The sequence below is a fragment of the Aphis gossypii genome, chromosome 1 (genome assembly GCF_020184175.1).
Source record: "Aphis gossypii isolate Hap1 chromosome 1, ASM2018417v2, whole genome shotgun sequence".
Classification (NCBI taxonomy): Eukaryota; Metazoa; Arthropoda; class Insecta; order Hemiptera; family Aphididae; genus Aphis; species Aphis gossypii.
Window position 1 is genome coordinate 18,966,509 of NC_065530.1, and position 12,441 is coordinate 18,978,949.

A 12,441-nucleotide genomic window follows, 5' to 3' on the forward strand; every position below is an offset into this window, starting at 1 on the left:
TCTAATATTTAACACAACAACAAACTTGTATTTTAATAACCAATGATTACAAAATAAATCATCTTAAAGAATAATAGGCTTTGAAATAATAAATAAAATATGTTTTAATTAAGTTCAAGAATATATAACTGAAATTAAATCAAACCATTAAACTAATCGAAATAATTACATAATGGTTATTATTATATTAGGTATGAGACTTATATTAAGTGTATCGTTACTAATATAATACTACTATAGTCAAATACGTAATTCCATTACGTTGTATATACGTTCAATGTTGTTAAATCAATTGTTAACTGAATTTAATAAATCAACTGCATATTTCACTGTTCCGGGCGCTAATGTTATTCCATATCCTCCGTGACCGTAATTGTGTACAATCTAAATAAATAGATATAAGTTATTCGTTATTATTATATATAAATATATTACATAATAACTCAACTCTATTATGGTACATATCAAGAAAAAAATTATCAATATTTATAAGAAAATATATCGGGTATTTTAAATTTAAGAACTTACCACAGTATCATTTATATGTTCAGTTTCTACTCGTATTTTGTTCCTATAAGGTCTAAGACCAACCCAAACCTTGTAGTCCGTTTTTAATGCTTCTTTCAATGATGGTAATAATGTTGTACATTTTTCTATTATTTCTTCTGTGTTGCGTTCATTCACCTGCTCGTTATGACTGCCAAAATGTCTACATCCACCTAGTACAACAGTCCCATCGCTTATAGATGGAATTATATAGGTATCGGAATCCCAATAGTAAAATTTGTCAACCCAAGGAGCTTTAACCTACAACATAATAGTAAAATTATGAAATACCATTTATTTAATTTTATGACTAAGTATTATATCACATTTAAAGCTAAATACTTTATTGTATCTCGTTTAAGAATGTATTGAAAATTAAATAGGTTATTACACAAAATATTATTATTATAACTACTATCGATAAAATAATAATTATCAATCTGCTATTTCATAAATATATTAATATATTATTTGAGAAATATATAATAAGATTTTATTTATGTAAACTTAACATGTCGTGAAATTGTAATAAAAATATTTTACCCGAATTACTTGCCCACGAATAGGTAAAACATTCACATCATTACACAATTTTCCGGCTCTAAGCCCAGTGCAGTTAAAAATAATATCATATTCACCACACAATTCTTCGAGTGATTCGATTTTCCGTTTAATAATGGTTACACCACTATTACTTATTCTATAAGAAAATAAATAGCAATTAAATATAATAAAAAAATAAAAAATAAATAATAATTGTAACTTTTGAAATTAAACTATAAAAATTAAATTTTATTGTAATTTTTATAAATATAATAATTATATATACTTTTTCAAAGCCCATGGTAAGAACAGTTTACATTCAATGACTATCGACGTAAAGAAACTACCATAGTTGATTTTAAGTTGATTTTCAACAGACGAATGCGCTTTTAATTCCTCATCGGTAGCTTCTCTGAAGTCTGGTGAACAATTTTTCATGTAATGGTTCTAACACATTAATACATATACATACATTATACGTAGATATAATATGTACATTGTACAATTTGTATATATTAAATATATATATATATATAGGTACATGAATTTTCAAACATTGTCTTTATGTTTTAAAGACAAATAAATGTATCATAAATTATTATTATTGAAGTACAATAATGCAATATTACCTATTACTTACTTTTATAATATCTGGATTCTTAGTCGAAAACATGTAACCAGAAACTTCATTTATGCCGCATAATTCATACCTATTTTTTAATAGATTTTTATAAAAACTATAAGAGTCGTCAACCCATTGCCTATAAAAAAAAAAAAACGATTTTTACAATGTCAAATCACAAGAAATTTTCAATTTCATTTATAAAATATTAAATAATTAAAAACAATTTAAACTTTAAAAAATATTATCACAAAAGAAACATAGTTGTGCCTAACTTGAATAGCTAACACTAACTTATTAAACACTTATAAAAGGACTTCAGAGCACTATTTGTTTTCTCTTTCTGACGCATGCATGACATAGCAAATTTGTGCAGCATTAACTTTGTGTTATTAGTTTTAACATTTAAGAGAATTGACCTATTAACCAAACCTAAACATGATATTCTACTACTACGTTAGTAATCCTACGATATTTCAATATATACATTATTAAAATTTAAAAATGATTAAATACTACAGTAAAATATAGATAATGTATGAATTGTATCAAATTTATCTGGGAGTGTTTCATACTATATTATATTTAATCATACATGTTTAAAATTTTAATACGTTACATATTTTGTAATACGCACAATTAATAATAATAGGTAATAATAATATTGCATATAAATGCAAAAGAATCAATATTCCAAACCTGTGTGGTAAACAATGTTTTTTAACTTATTTTAAGTAGAATATACATAGGTGAAAATATTTAGACAATCCTGCCCAAGAAAAATGACATATAATTTACGATGAGAAAAATGAAATTTTTCCAAATAAATCCTTACCCCCATTAGAAATTTCCAAGGGATTTATTAATTGCCATTACGAATGCTAATTATTTTTCTGTTTTTTGTAATCGATGCTAACCTTAGGTATATATATGTAAGGAAAAAAATTATTCAATTTTCATTACTGAAACAAAATTCATGTGTGATTCAATATTTAAGAGTTGAATTCCGTGATTAAAAATAACCTTCAACCTGTCCGGGAGCCCAAAGAATAATACTCGTACAAATTTTAATGCCAATTAGTCAAAACCCAAAAACTATGGATTTGTATAAAAAACAACAAAATATAAAAAAGGCGTATGATTTTTTTTTATAATAAATAACATAATAAGGTAAACTCACTGAGAGATTTCGAGACTGGGTCCGAAAACGTACGTGTCAGGCCGCAACAGTCCGGCTGCGCCATCACTGAGCGTCTCTTCATTGAACTTGTCCGCAATCAGAGTCAAGTCGTAATTCGGATATCTTCTCTGAACTTCCAACACTGAATTTACACCGATAATACCCGCACCGACAATGGCCACTTTTTTATGCTGCGATGTCATTATTTCTATACATAAAAAACAAAATATACGTAAATCTAACACAAATACAATGATTACAACACCGCACAAATCATACTATATACTGTAAACTGCACAAAGTATACTGTACTACACAAACAGCAATTATAATGTATTGGACCGATAAAACACAATTTAAACGATTAACAATAATTATATTATAATGTGATGTATTATAAATGCGTATTATTCGACCGGCTCATAATAGATAAATTTAATCAAAGTAGGTAACAATTATAATACCTAACTTTTCTAATAAGTGTACTTATATATGTACAAAACGTTCAAACTATCAATCCATTTATAAAATAAATAAATCATACAATAAATGAAAAATACTTTAGATATACCGGGTGATCTGTTATTTAATGTAAGTAAGTATGTATTTAAAGTTAAGATGTGTACTGTACAGAGCTGTATGCCTACCACAAAATGTTAGTCCACTATAATCTGTGTATCTTAACTTTTAAAGATGTATATAACTAATAAACTAAGTACTTGTCCAAAATTTGGTTTCTAAGCATAAAAATACTTTAAACAATATTTTACTTTAAAATTATACAAAATAATAAAAAACTTAAAAAACGATTGTTAAAAGATTGTTTTGTATTTTATAATAACTTAAAAAAATATTTTCTGAAATAATAAGTTTCTTATACAAATTAAACGGATCATCTCATATGATACAAACATAATATTACAGTACCTACATAATATATAATTATTATTAGGTGATGTTCGATGTTATGGATATTACCGCTGTAGTGATATCGTCGTACACACTCATATTTTACCGACGATAAGCCACAATAAGTATAATAGGTAATTACGTATGATTTTCAAGTGGAAATTTAAGGACAGTTCAGAATGTGATTGTGGAAATGACAACCAGACTATGAGACATATTACAGACGAATGCGTGAATAGATAAGGTTCGAGTTGGGCATTAATGGGATTAATGAAGTTACGAAGGAAGCAGATGAATAAAGGGCCTTGGACACAGACATTTAGATTTGAATAAGTACTATATAATGTACTATTATTATTATCAATTATAAAATTTATTTATTGTATTTTAAATGTTACTGTGTTATTGTTATTGTTGCCATACGAAGAAAAAATAAGGTACAACAATACGCGGGGCTAGAATTTGTATGCAACAGCATGTTTTTTTTCTAAGTCCAAATAGCATTTTAGTGAGTACCTAATGTTCGAGATTTATATTATTGTGATGAAAATGGTACTATTTTTATTTTGCATGTTTTTGCATATATTGTGCTTAATGCATATTTTTTTTAATATATCTAGTATGATCGTATTTATTGTACATTTTACATTTTACATGAAAAAAAGTAAAGCCAGTTTTAATCTAATAATATAAATACAATAAAAATGTGATAAAGTTATTAATTAATCAGTTATCATCACACAAGAATCTTTAATTCGGACCTAGGTTAAAGTCTGCGCACGCCTATGTATTTAAGCTGATAATAATTAAACTAATCAAAGTACCTATATAACTTGGTTTTTTGGTCAAATATAAATTTTATTTTTATAAATACAATCATATAGCACAAAATACTATGTTCGCCGATTATTTATATTTGAAATTTTAAAAAAAATAGATAGTTGTAGCATATAACATACGTATTTCTACCATTGAATATGAATTAAATTAATTGTATTGTTAAAATAACAATTTAGGCATACGAAAAATTAATAAAAAATTTTTAATTTTTAATCTCAATTATATGATATTAACTATTAAGACAATCAGCCAATCACTGATGTATTTCAATAAATAAATATTTTTTTTTTGTAATTATATTTTATATCTTGTATGTATCTCTTAAAAATTAAAACGCATATTTTTGCATATTTTGGCAAATTAAATGCATATTTTACAATTTTTTATTGCATAACAATCTTAACCCTGTTTATTATTTTCGTAGTAACAATATTAAGTACCTATGTAATTTTATAGGTACCTATTGTATATTTAATATTTTTAATGTTACATGTAGCCATTAATCTGTACATGGTGTATAATTTTATTTTGTTAGCTGGGATAAAAACAATAAGGTACTATAAGTTAAAATTAAATTAAAATGTGATTGTAAGTAATAATAAGTTATTTTTTATTAAAGTAATTATCAATTTATCAATTTTTTTTTTTTTTTTTGTATCCTAAATTAAATAAACTATTAAATCCTATTATATAAAATTTAATTAAAAAAAAAAAACATAATTGTATTGTAGTAGTATACTAAAATATCTAAACATTTAATTAGGGAACCCAATCTTTTTTCATCCTTTAAATCAAGCTCTGTAAGTAAGCCTTACACAGTACACACTACCTAAAGAACAAGAGAAACTCATAAATATGATGTAAAAGAAACATAATACCAATAACAAAACATGAATTCACAGCAATTAGAGAAATTAAGGGATAATGTGTTTAAATCAATTTGGGATTATTGATATACTTAAATAAAGCAAATCAAAACAATATTTTTAAAAATATCCATACTAAAGAATATTTGAAAAATACAAACATTTTTAGATTCTGAACGAAGTGATGAATGTATTGATTTTACAATGGTGTGTGTTTTTTTTTTTTTTTTTTTTTTGTGTCTGTGTACAGCATAACTAGTCGAAATAATGCTCCAATTTCAAACAATGGGGGTGGTTTCCGATGTAAAAGTGAATATCCTTGGTGCATTATAGAGGTAAAAAGTTAACATTTTCCAACAGTTTTCAAAAAAATCGAGAAAAACAAAAAAAAAATGACGGAAAAACGGCAATTTTTACGCAAAACCAGTTTTCGACCAAATGGTTTTTTTTTTATGGTTGTAATTCAAAAACTAATCACTGAAAATACTTGAAATTTTCACCAAATGTTAATGTCAGTGGTATCCGTATATAGTTAAATTTTCAAAAAAGTTTGACTTTTTTTGAGTTATTTATAGACCACTGAAATTTTCGATTTTTTGAGAAACTTTTTTTTAAGGTGTCGATAAAAAATTTTTGAATGACCAAAAAGTTTTGAAAATTTAATACAAGGTTCCTTATGAGTTGTTTTTAATGTAGCTAAAAAAAATTAAAAATCGTTAGTCACAATTTTTTTTTATAAGCGTTTTTAGTTCAAATTTTTACGAAATCTGTCGAAAACGCGAAAATTTGCAAGTAATTTTGAAGTTGAAAAATCATAAAATTTTTTTCTTTTATAACTAAGTTTTGAAAATTTGGTACAAGGTTCTCCATACATTTTTCTTCAAATATCTGTAAAAAAAATTCTACCGGATTCAGACAAAAAAATTTTATGAGTGTTTGAAATTTAAATTTTTACAAAAACCGCGTTAAATAACAGTTTAGCCTCAAACGATTTTTGATATTTGTTATTATTCAAAAAGTATAAGTCGTAGATACTTGAAAATTTTACCAGTTATTAAGATTCGCCTTTTCTTTACGTGATTTAAATTTCAAAATATTTTGACTTTTTTTGAGCTATTTATAGACAACTGAAATTTTCAATTTTTCTGAAAAAATATTTTTGAAGTGTCGATAAAATTTTTTTGGCCCTATCAAAATACTTGAAAATTTAATACAAAGTTCCTCATATGTTATTCTTATAGTGATTAAAAAATTATAAGAATACATAGGCACAATTTTTTTTTATTAGCATTTGAAGTTCAAATTTTGACGAAAATTCGTCAAAATTATGAATATTTGCGAAATATTTGAAGTTGAAAAATCATAAAAGTTTTTGTGTTTATTACTAAGGATTAAAAATACAACACTAAGTTTTCCATAAGTTTACCTTCAAGTATCTATAGAGAAAACTCGAAGCATCATTATAGGAAAAATTTTAAGTACGTTTGAATTTTAAATTTTAACGAAATAGCGTAACGATAACGATTTATCCTCAAACGATTTTAAATATTTGTTATTATTCAAAAAGTATAAGTCATAGATACTTGAAAATTTTACCAGTTATTAAGATTCGCGTTTTCTTTACGTGAATTAATTTTCAAAATATTTTTTAATATAAGCTGGTTTTTTTAAACCACCTTTTTTACCAACCACTAGAAATTATATCCTAGGCTGACAAATCATCTTCGTTCAGAATCGTTTTTCGTATACAATGATAACTATCATTGGATTCAAATTTAACACTCCTATAATATATAATACTGATCCATACGGCACCTAATGTACAGCAGAGCGGTACTCACTTGCCCACTTTTTTATTTATAAACTATTATATAAATCTATAAAATTATACTATCTTGTACATATTAAGCTCTTGTGATAACCAGCTCTACTTCCCATTGATTTATTAAGTTATACATAGCTAATGGAGCAAATTGTGACCATGGGAAATCTTCCTGAGGGGATCCTTTAGGTTTTGATTTTTTTTTATAATTTTCTCCAATTTCCATCTCGGGAAATTCTTTATTTTTTTCTAATTAAATGTATTGCAAAATTAATTATACATACATGTATATATTATACGAACAATATTAAAAGATAAACAATTCAACACTTTTAAATTACCATATCGCTCACTCATTTGATTTGCAAACATATTCCTCAAAAAACTTTCACATGCCTTCTGTTTGGCTTGTGTCTTGGAAATATGATTACCAGTATACGTTTTACCTCCAATCTACATTTTTTTAAAGAATAATTATTAATCATAAGGTATATTATTTCACACAGCATAAAATAAAATAATATTTTACTTTAAAAGTGCTGTATAACTCGTAGCATTATTACTTGCACCCCTTTGATGCTCTTGTAACTGAATTTTTACATCCATAACCTACTCATTGAACACCATTAATGGTGTTTTAGGACAAACTAAACGACGCATCGTGTTATCGGCAATTTTTTTGATATCCCTTGTATATAAATAAAAGATATTAGGTTAAAAAAATGTAATAACCACGGATAATCTGCAAAATTAAAATTCAAACAAAAATGTTATTATTACATATTATATGTATTATTAAAAAATTAAATCATGTAGTTTAAAATATTATTTTAGGAAAATTATATTAAAGCATGTTTTGTTGTTATTTGAACATTCATATAATATTACAAAAATATTTAAAATTTTATAAATTTTTTTATAATTTTTGTATACAATTGTACATAGAAGATTACAGATAATCGAGAGTACATTGTATTGGTTTTAAAATATATATTATATTTTAATGTATAGGTAGGCATAATTTTTTTTTATTAGTGTCAAGTTCAAATATTGACAAAAATTCGTCGAAACCATGAATATTGCAAATTATATTGAAGTTATAATTTATAAAAAATGTTGTATAAGTAGCTAAGAGTTGAAAATTTAATAAAAGATTTTCCATAAGTTTGGCTTATAATAATTATAATAAAATTTGAATCTTGGCTTATTAAAAACATTTTATCCTAAGTTTAATTTTTTTTCACTCGTTAAATAACGATTTGCTATCAAATAAGATTAGATTTTTGTTATAGTTAAAAATTACTAGTCGTCCTAGGCTATTTTTAAATACTACATGCATTTGGAATGTAATATTAAAAATAAGGATTTTCATCTTAAAAAAATTAAGTTTTATTGTGCGTATACTAAATACCAAAGTTTTTTTTTTTTATTTTTAGAAGAATATATACAATCTATATCTTAGACATAATAAGTATATGTGCGATAAGGGAGACAACAAATAGGGTGATATACATAAATTTGAGAAAAGAAGCCACCCACTAATGACACTTTTGACTTGGTATAGTCATGCAATTTAACTACATTAGTATTTATACTATATATTATATATTTAGTTATATCTTAGGTATATGTTATTATTTAAAGTAATAAATCTCTGCACCATTTAGGTTTAAGTCATCTTGGAGGACTACCTGGGATTGTGAGGGATGATAAGTTTTTAATGAGTGGATTTGAATGAGAGGATAGACAGCTATGAAATTTTTTATAAAAGCGTTTAGCTTTATCGTGAATAGTATTTAAGTTACAATCTAAATGTAGGGTATGGTTTGATATGTATGGAGGTTCGTTAAATAATTTCCTTAAGGTCATATTTTGGAAAGCTTGAATCTTATTCAGGTTTGACTTCTTAGCATTTCCCCATAGCTGCAGTCCAAATACCAAAGTTAAAAAAAAAAATGATGATCCAGTAATCAGTAAATCTAGTTTCATATTCTGCAAAATATGTAGGTACAAAATATTTATTTTAATAGTAAGTACCTACCTACACCTTAAAATATATCAATACTAATACTTCGATATCATATTATTATATTATTATAAAAAGTTTAAAAATAGATTAGTTGATATAAGTATCATAATATTATAATTAATGTTTATTATGTCATGATGAGTACCTACCTACTGGAGATTTTTTTTCCAAACACAGCTAGTAGTCCGAAGATATTATATTTTCCATCAGTTAGCAGCTGTCACATTTAACTAAATATGTCATGTATTTAATTCAGTGTGCTGACAACTAGTGACAACAGCTGAATTTAAACAATGTTAACTTCATGACAGCTTTATTTGATCTATAGCTAAATAAAATAAAAATACTAATGATACATTATAAATATATTAGAATAAATGTTATTTAGCTATATGATCGTGATCATGATATATATTTATATTATTTTATTTAAACCGTGTTCAAATCATAAAGTATTTTCATTTTTTTTTTTTATAGGTATTCTTGTAGTTCTTACTTTAAGGTTCAAACATTTTAAAACTGTTCAATATTCGTGTCGGTCTAAATATCACGTTGTTAATCAGTGTTCCCTAAGCTTGTAAAATGGAAATCCCTTCAGGCTGTGAATATTTTGATTTCTCATGCGGTTGGTGTTCACGAGCTATAAATTACAGTAATACAGCTAAATTGTACAACTAAAATCGAACAAATTATGTTTCAAAAATTAAATATACTCAACTTTAGAAATATTAATGTTTGAAAAATGTGTATTTAGATTTCTATAAAATGCACAACAGTCACACTGTAAAAGCTCAGTAGTAAACAAATTGTTTAAATTATTATCTACACTTAGGAATACGTGAACTGATAACAACACGTTTTCCACTTTTCAGTTTTCAAGTTTTAGCGTAATACTTTGAATTTGAATTTTAAATTCTACCAGTAGGTACATCGGATAAAATAATAATTCAACTTCCAAAATTCTCAACAGTAAATCATTCGGTTATCAACTAATATGACTGACCAAAACATTTTAGATAAATCTATGAGAAGTGTTTTTGGTATGTATTTTTGGTATTCATATAGTTTTATAACTATGATATGCAATATATTTCACTTGAGCACCTGATTTTGTTTTCGTTTTAGTGGGAAACATTCCGTATGAAGCCACTGAAGAAAAGTTAAAAGATATTTTCAGTGAAGTAGGACCTGTTATATCATTCAAGTATAATACATTAAAAAATCTTTCTATGATTATTTATTATGATAAACTTTATTTACCTAACCATTGTAGACTAGTATACGATCGAGAAACCGGTAAACCCAAAGGTTATGGATTTTGCGAATACAAAGATCAAGAAACAGCGCTTAGTGCTATGAGAAATCTTAATGGATATGAAATTGGTGGACGTACTCTACGTGTTGACAACGCTTGTACAGAAAAGTCTAGACTTGAAATGCAGTGTAAATATTTAATAAATTACTAAATTTTAAATATCAAAATGTATAATTTACTGTGTATTTCAGCTTTAATGATGGGAATGCCTTCTTCTGAAAATCATTATGGTGAAGCGGTAAGTGCTGAAAAAGCTCCAGAAGCGATAAGTACTGCAGTTGCATCTTTACCACCAGAACAAATGTATGAGCTCATGAAACAAATGAAATCATGCATTCAGGTAATACTAACAGAATTACTCTACTTCAAAATAAAAATAATAACCATGTACATAATCTGTAGAATAATCCAACTGAAGCTAGAAACATGTTACTACAGAACCCTCAACTTGGATATGCATTATTGCAAGCTCAAATTATAATGAAAATAGTGGATCCTCAAATCGCTGCTGTAATTATAAAAATAAAATATTGTTTTCCATATTGCTACATGAAATTTAGTTAAAATATTAGTTTTTTAAGCGACTCTTTCCTGAATTTTTGCCTATAAAAATGAAGTATTTAAGTTTATTGTATTCAAATTATATTATTTGACAGAGTATGTTGCAATCTTCAAATCAAGTTCCACCCACTCCAATACCCAATAATTCTGCTACTGCAACAACAACCATCAATCCAATGCCTCATATGTCCAATAATGATAATAATATGTGGGCGCAACCCAAGCCTTCAATTCCTCCTCAAATGGCTCAACCCCATGGTGTGAAATTTAATAAGTACTGCTTAAAACACTTAATAAATAAATTATTTTGTTTTTTTTTTTTTTAATTATTTAGTCGAAGACATGGATTTAAGACAAGTAAATCGTGGCCGTGTCATGGATCAAGATTTAAGACAACCACCAATTCAAATGCCAATTCCTCAACCATTGTCATCAATACCAGTTGAATCTTCTATTCCACCATCATTACCGTAAATTTTATTAAAATAATAAAATTATCATTTACTAATTGTTATATAATGTTTGTAGGGTGTCAAGAGACCCTCGAGCACCAGTATCAATAGATTCAGATATTCGAACTTATACAATTAGGGATCCCAGGGCAAACAGTAGTAACGTTGTTGCAACACCACCTCAAATACCTTCTCAGACTGTTCAGCAACCTCCTCGACCTCAGATTGCACAACAACTACCCAAACCTGGATCTTCTACAGATACTGAAAAAGTAATTATTATTCTAATCGCCATAATCAAAATGTTACGTAGAATAAAATATTTAAATCAATTTATGTTATATTTTAGGCTGCTTTAATCATGCAAGTGTTACAATTAACTGAGGAACAAATATCAAAATTACCTGCAGAACAACGACAAAGCATACTTGTTTTGAAAGAGCAAATAGCCAAGTCCGCTCAGAGATAATTTTAATTAAACAATATTGTAAAAACTTTAAATAGAATTAATTTATTTACGAATAGGTTTAATCTTGAAAACTATTAATATTTTAATTGAACGACAATATACTCTATTATTGAGTTATATTAATTGTCACCATTTATATATTTATTATAATATATGTTTTAATGTTTATACACTGCTAAATCAACAGTTATTAGTTATTACTTATTATTTATAAACGACTTTAGATAGTATCAAATTTTAGATACTATCTAAAATCCTAAAGCTGTGCTTATATTGAAATCAATAAA

General features: G+C 26.0%; 3 protein-coding genes across 5 annotated transcripts in view; 2 read left to right on the top strand and 1 right to left on the bottom strand.

Annotated features, from left to right (window-relative positions):
- The window catches only part of LOC114124288 (PXMP2/4 family protein 3), a 225,254-nt gene that overhangs the window by 67,226 nt on the left and 145,587 nt on the right, over window positions 1–12,441 (top strand). The window lies entirely within an intron of this gene.
- On the bottom strand, window positions 87–7,715 carry LOC114124299 (D-aspartate oxidase-like). 3 transcript variants are annotated; one of them, XM_027987507.1, is made up of 7 exons: window positions 7,670–7,715; window positions 2,892–3,099; window positions 1,730–1,850; window positions 1,376–1,536; window positions 1,090–1,246; window positions 529–807; window positions 87–384 (listed from the first exon to the last, which is right to left on the bottom strand). In XM_027987507.1, exons 1-7 carry the CDS (start codon window positions 7,698–7,700, stop codon window positions 289–291), a joined length of 1,053 nt encoding a protein of 350 aa, XP_027843308.1. In that variant the 5' UTR covers window positions 7,701–7,715; the 3' UTR covers window positions 87–288. The 3 variants fall into 3 exon arrangements, with proteins under 3 accessions (XP_027843308.1, XP_027843309.1, XP_050066827.1); XM_027987508.2 differs by lacking the exon at window positions 7,670–7,715 and adding an exon at window positions 3,823–3,990; XM_050210870.1 differs by lacking the exon at window positions 7,670–7,715 and adding an exon at window positions 3,171–3,322.
- On the top strand, window positions 10,202–12,334 carry LOC114124300 (cleavage stimulation factor subunit 2 tau variant). Its single transcript, XM_027987509.2, has 9 exons — window positions 10,202–10,397; window positions 10,483–10,561; window positions 10,631–10,800; window positions 10,864–11,012; window positions 11,075–11,182; window positions 11,329–11,491; window positions 11,568–11,703; window positions 11,762–11,957; window positions 12,035–12,334. Exons 1-9 carry the CDS (start codon window positions 10,352–10,354, stop codon window positions 12,152–12,154), a joined length of 1,167 nt encoding a protein of 388 aa, XP_027843310.2. The 5' UTR covers window positions 10,202–10,351; the 3' UTR covers window positions 12,155–12,334.

Bases quoted from the DNA above. Each gene is read 5' to 3' on its own strand.
- LOC114124299 (XM_027987507.1), bottom strand. From the start codon at position 7,700: ATGTTTGCAAATCAAATGAGTGAGCGATATG. The intron at 3,100-7,669 runs GTAATTTAAAAG...TTTTATGTATAG, and splicing joins TCAAATGAGTGAGCGATATG to AAATAATGACATCGCAGCAT. The intron at 808-1,089 runs GTAAAATATTTT...ATTATGTTGTAG, and splicing joins TTCGTGGGCAAGTAATTCGG to GTTAAAGCTCCTTGGGTTGA.
- LOC114124300 (XM_027987509.2), top strand. From the start codon at position 10,352: ATGACTGACCAAAACATTTTAGATAAATCTATGAGAAGTGTTTTTG. The intron at 10,562-10,630 runs GTATAATACATT...TAACCATTGTAG, and splicing joins GGACCTGTTATATCATTCAA to ACTAGTATACGATCGAGAAA. The intron at 11,704-11,761 runs GTAAATTTTATT...TAATGTTTGTAG, and splicing joins TCTATTCCACCATCATTACC to GGTGTCAAGAGACCCTCGAG.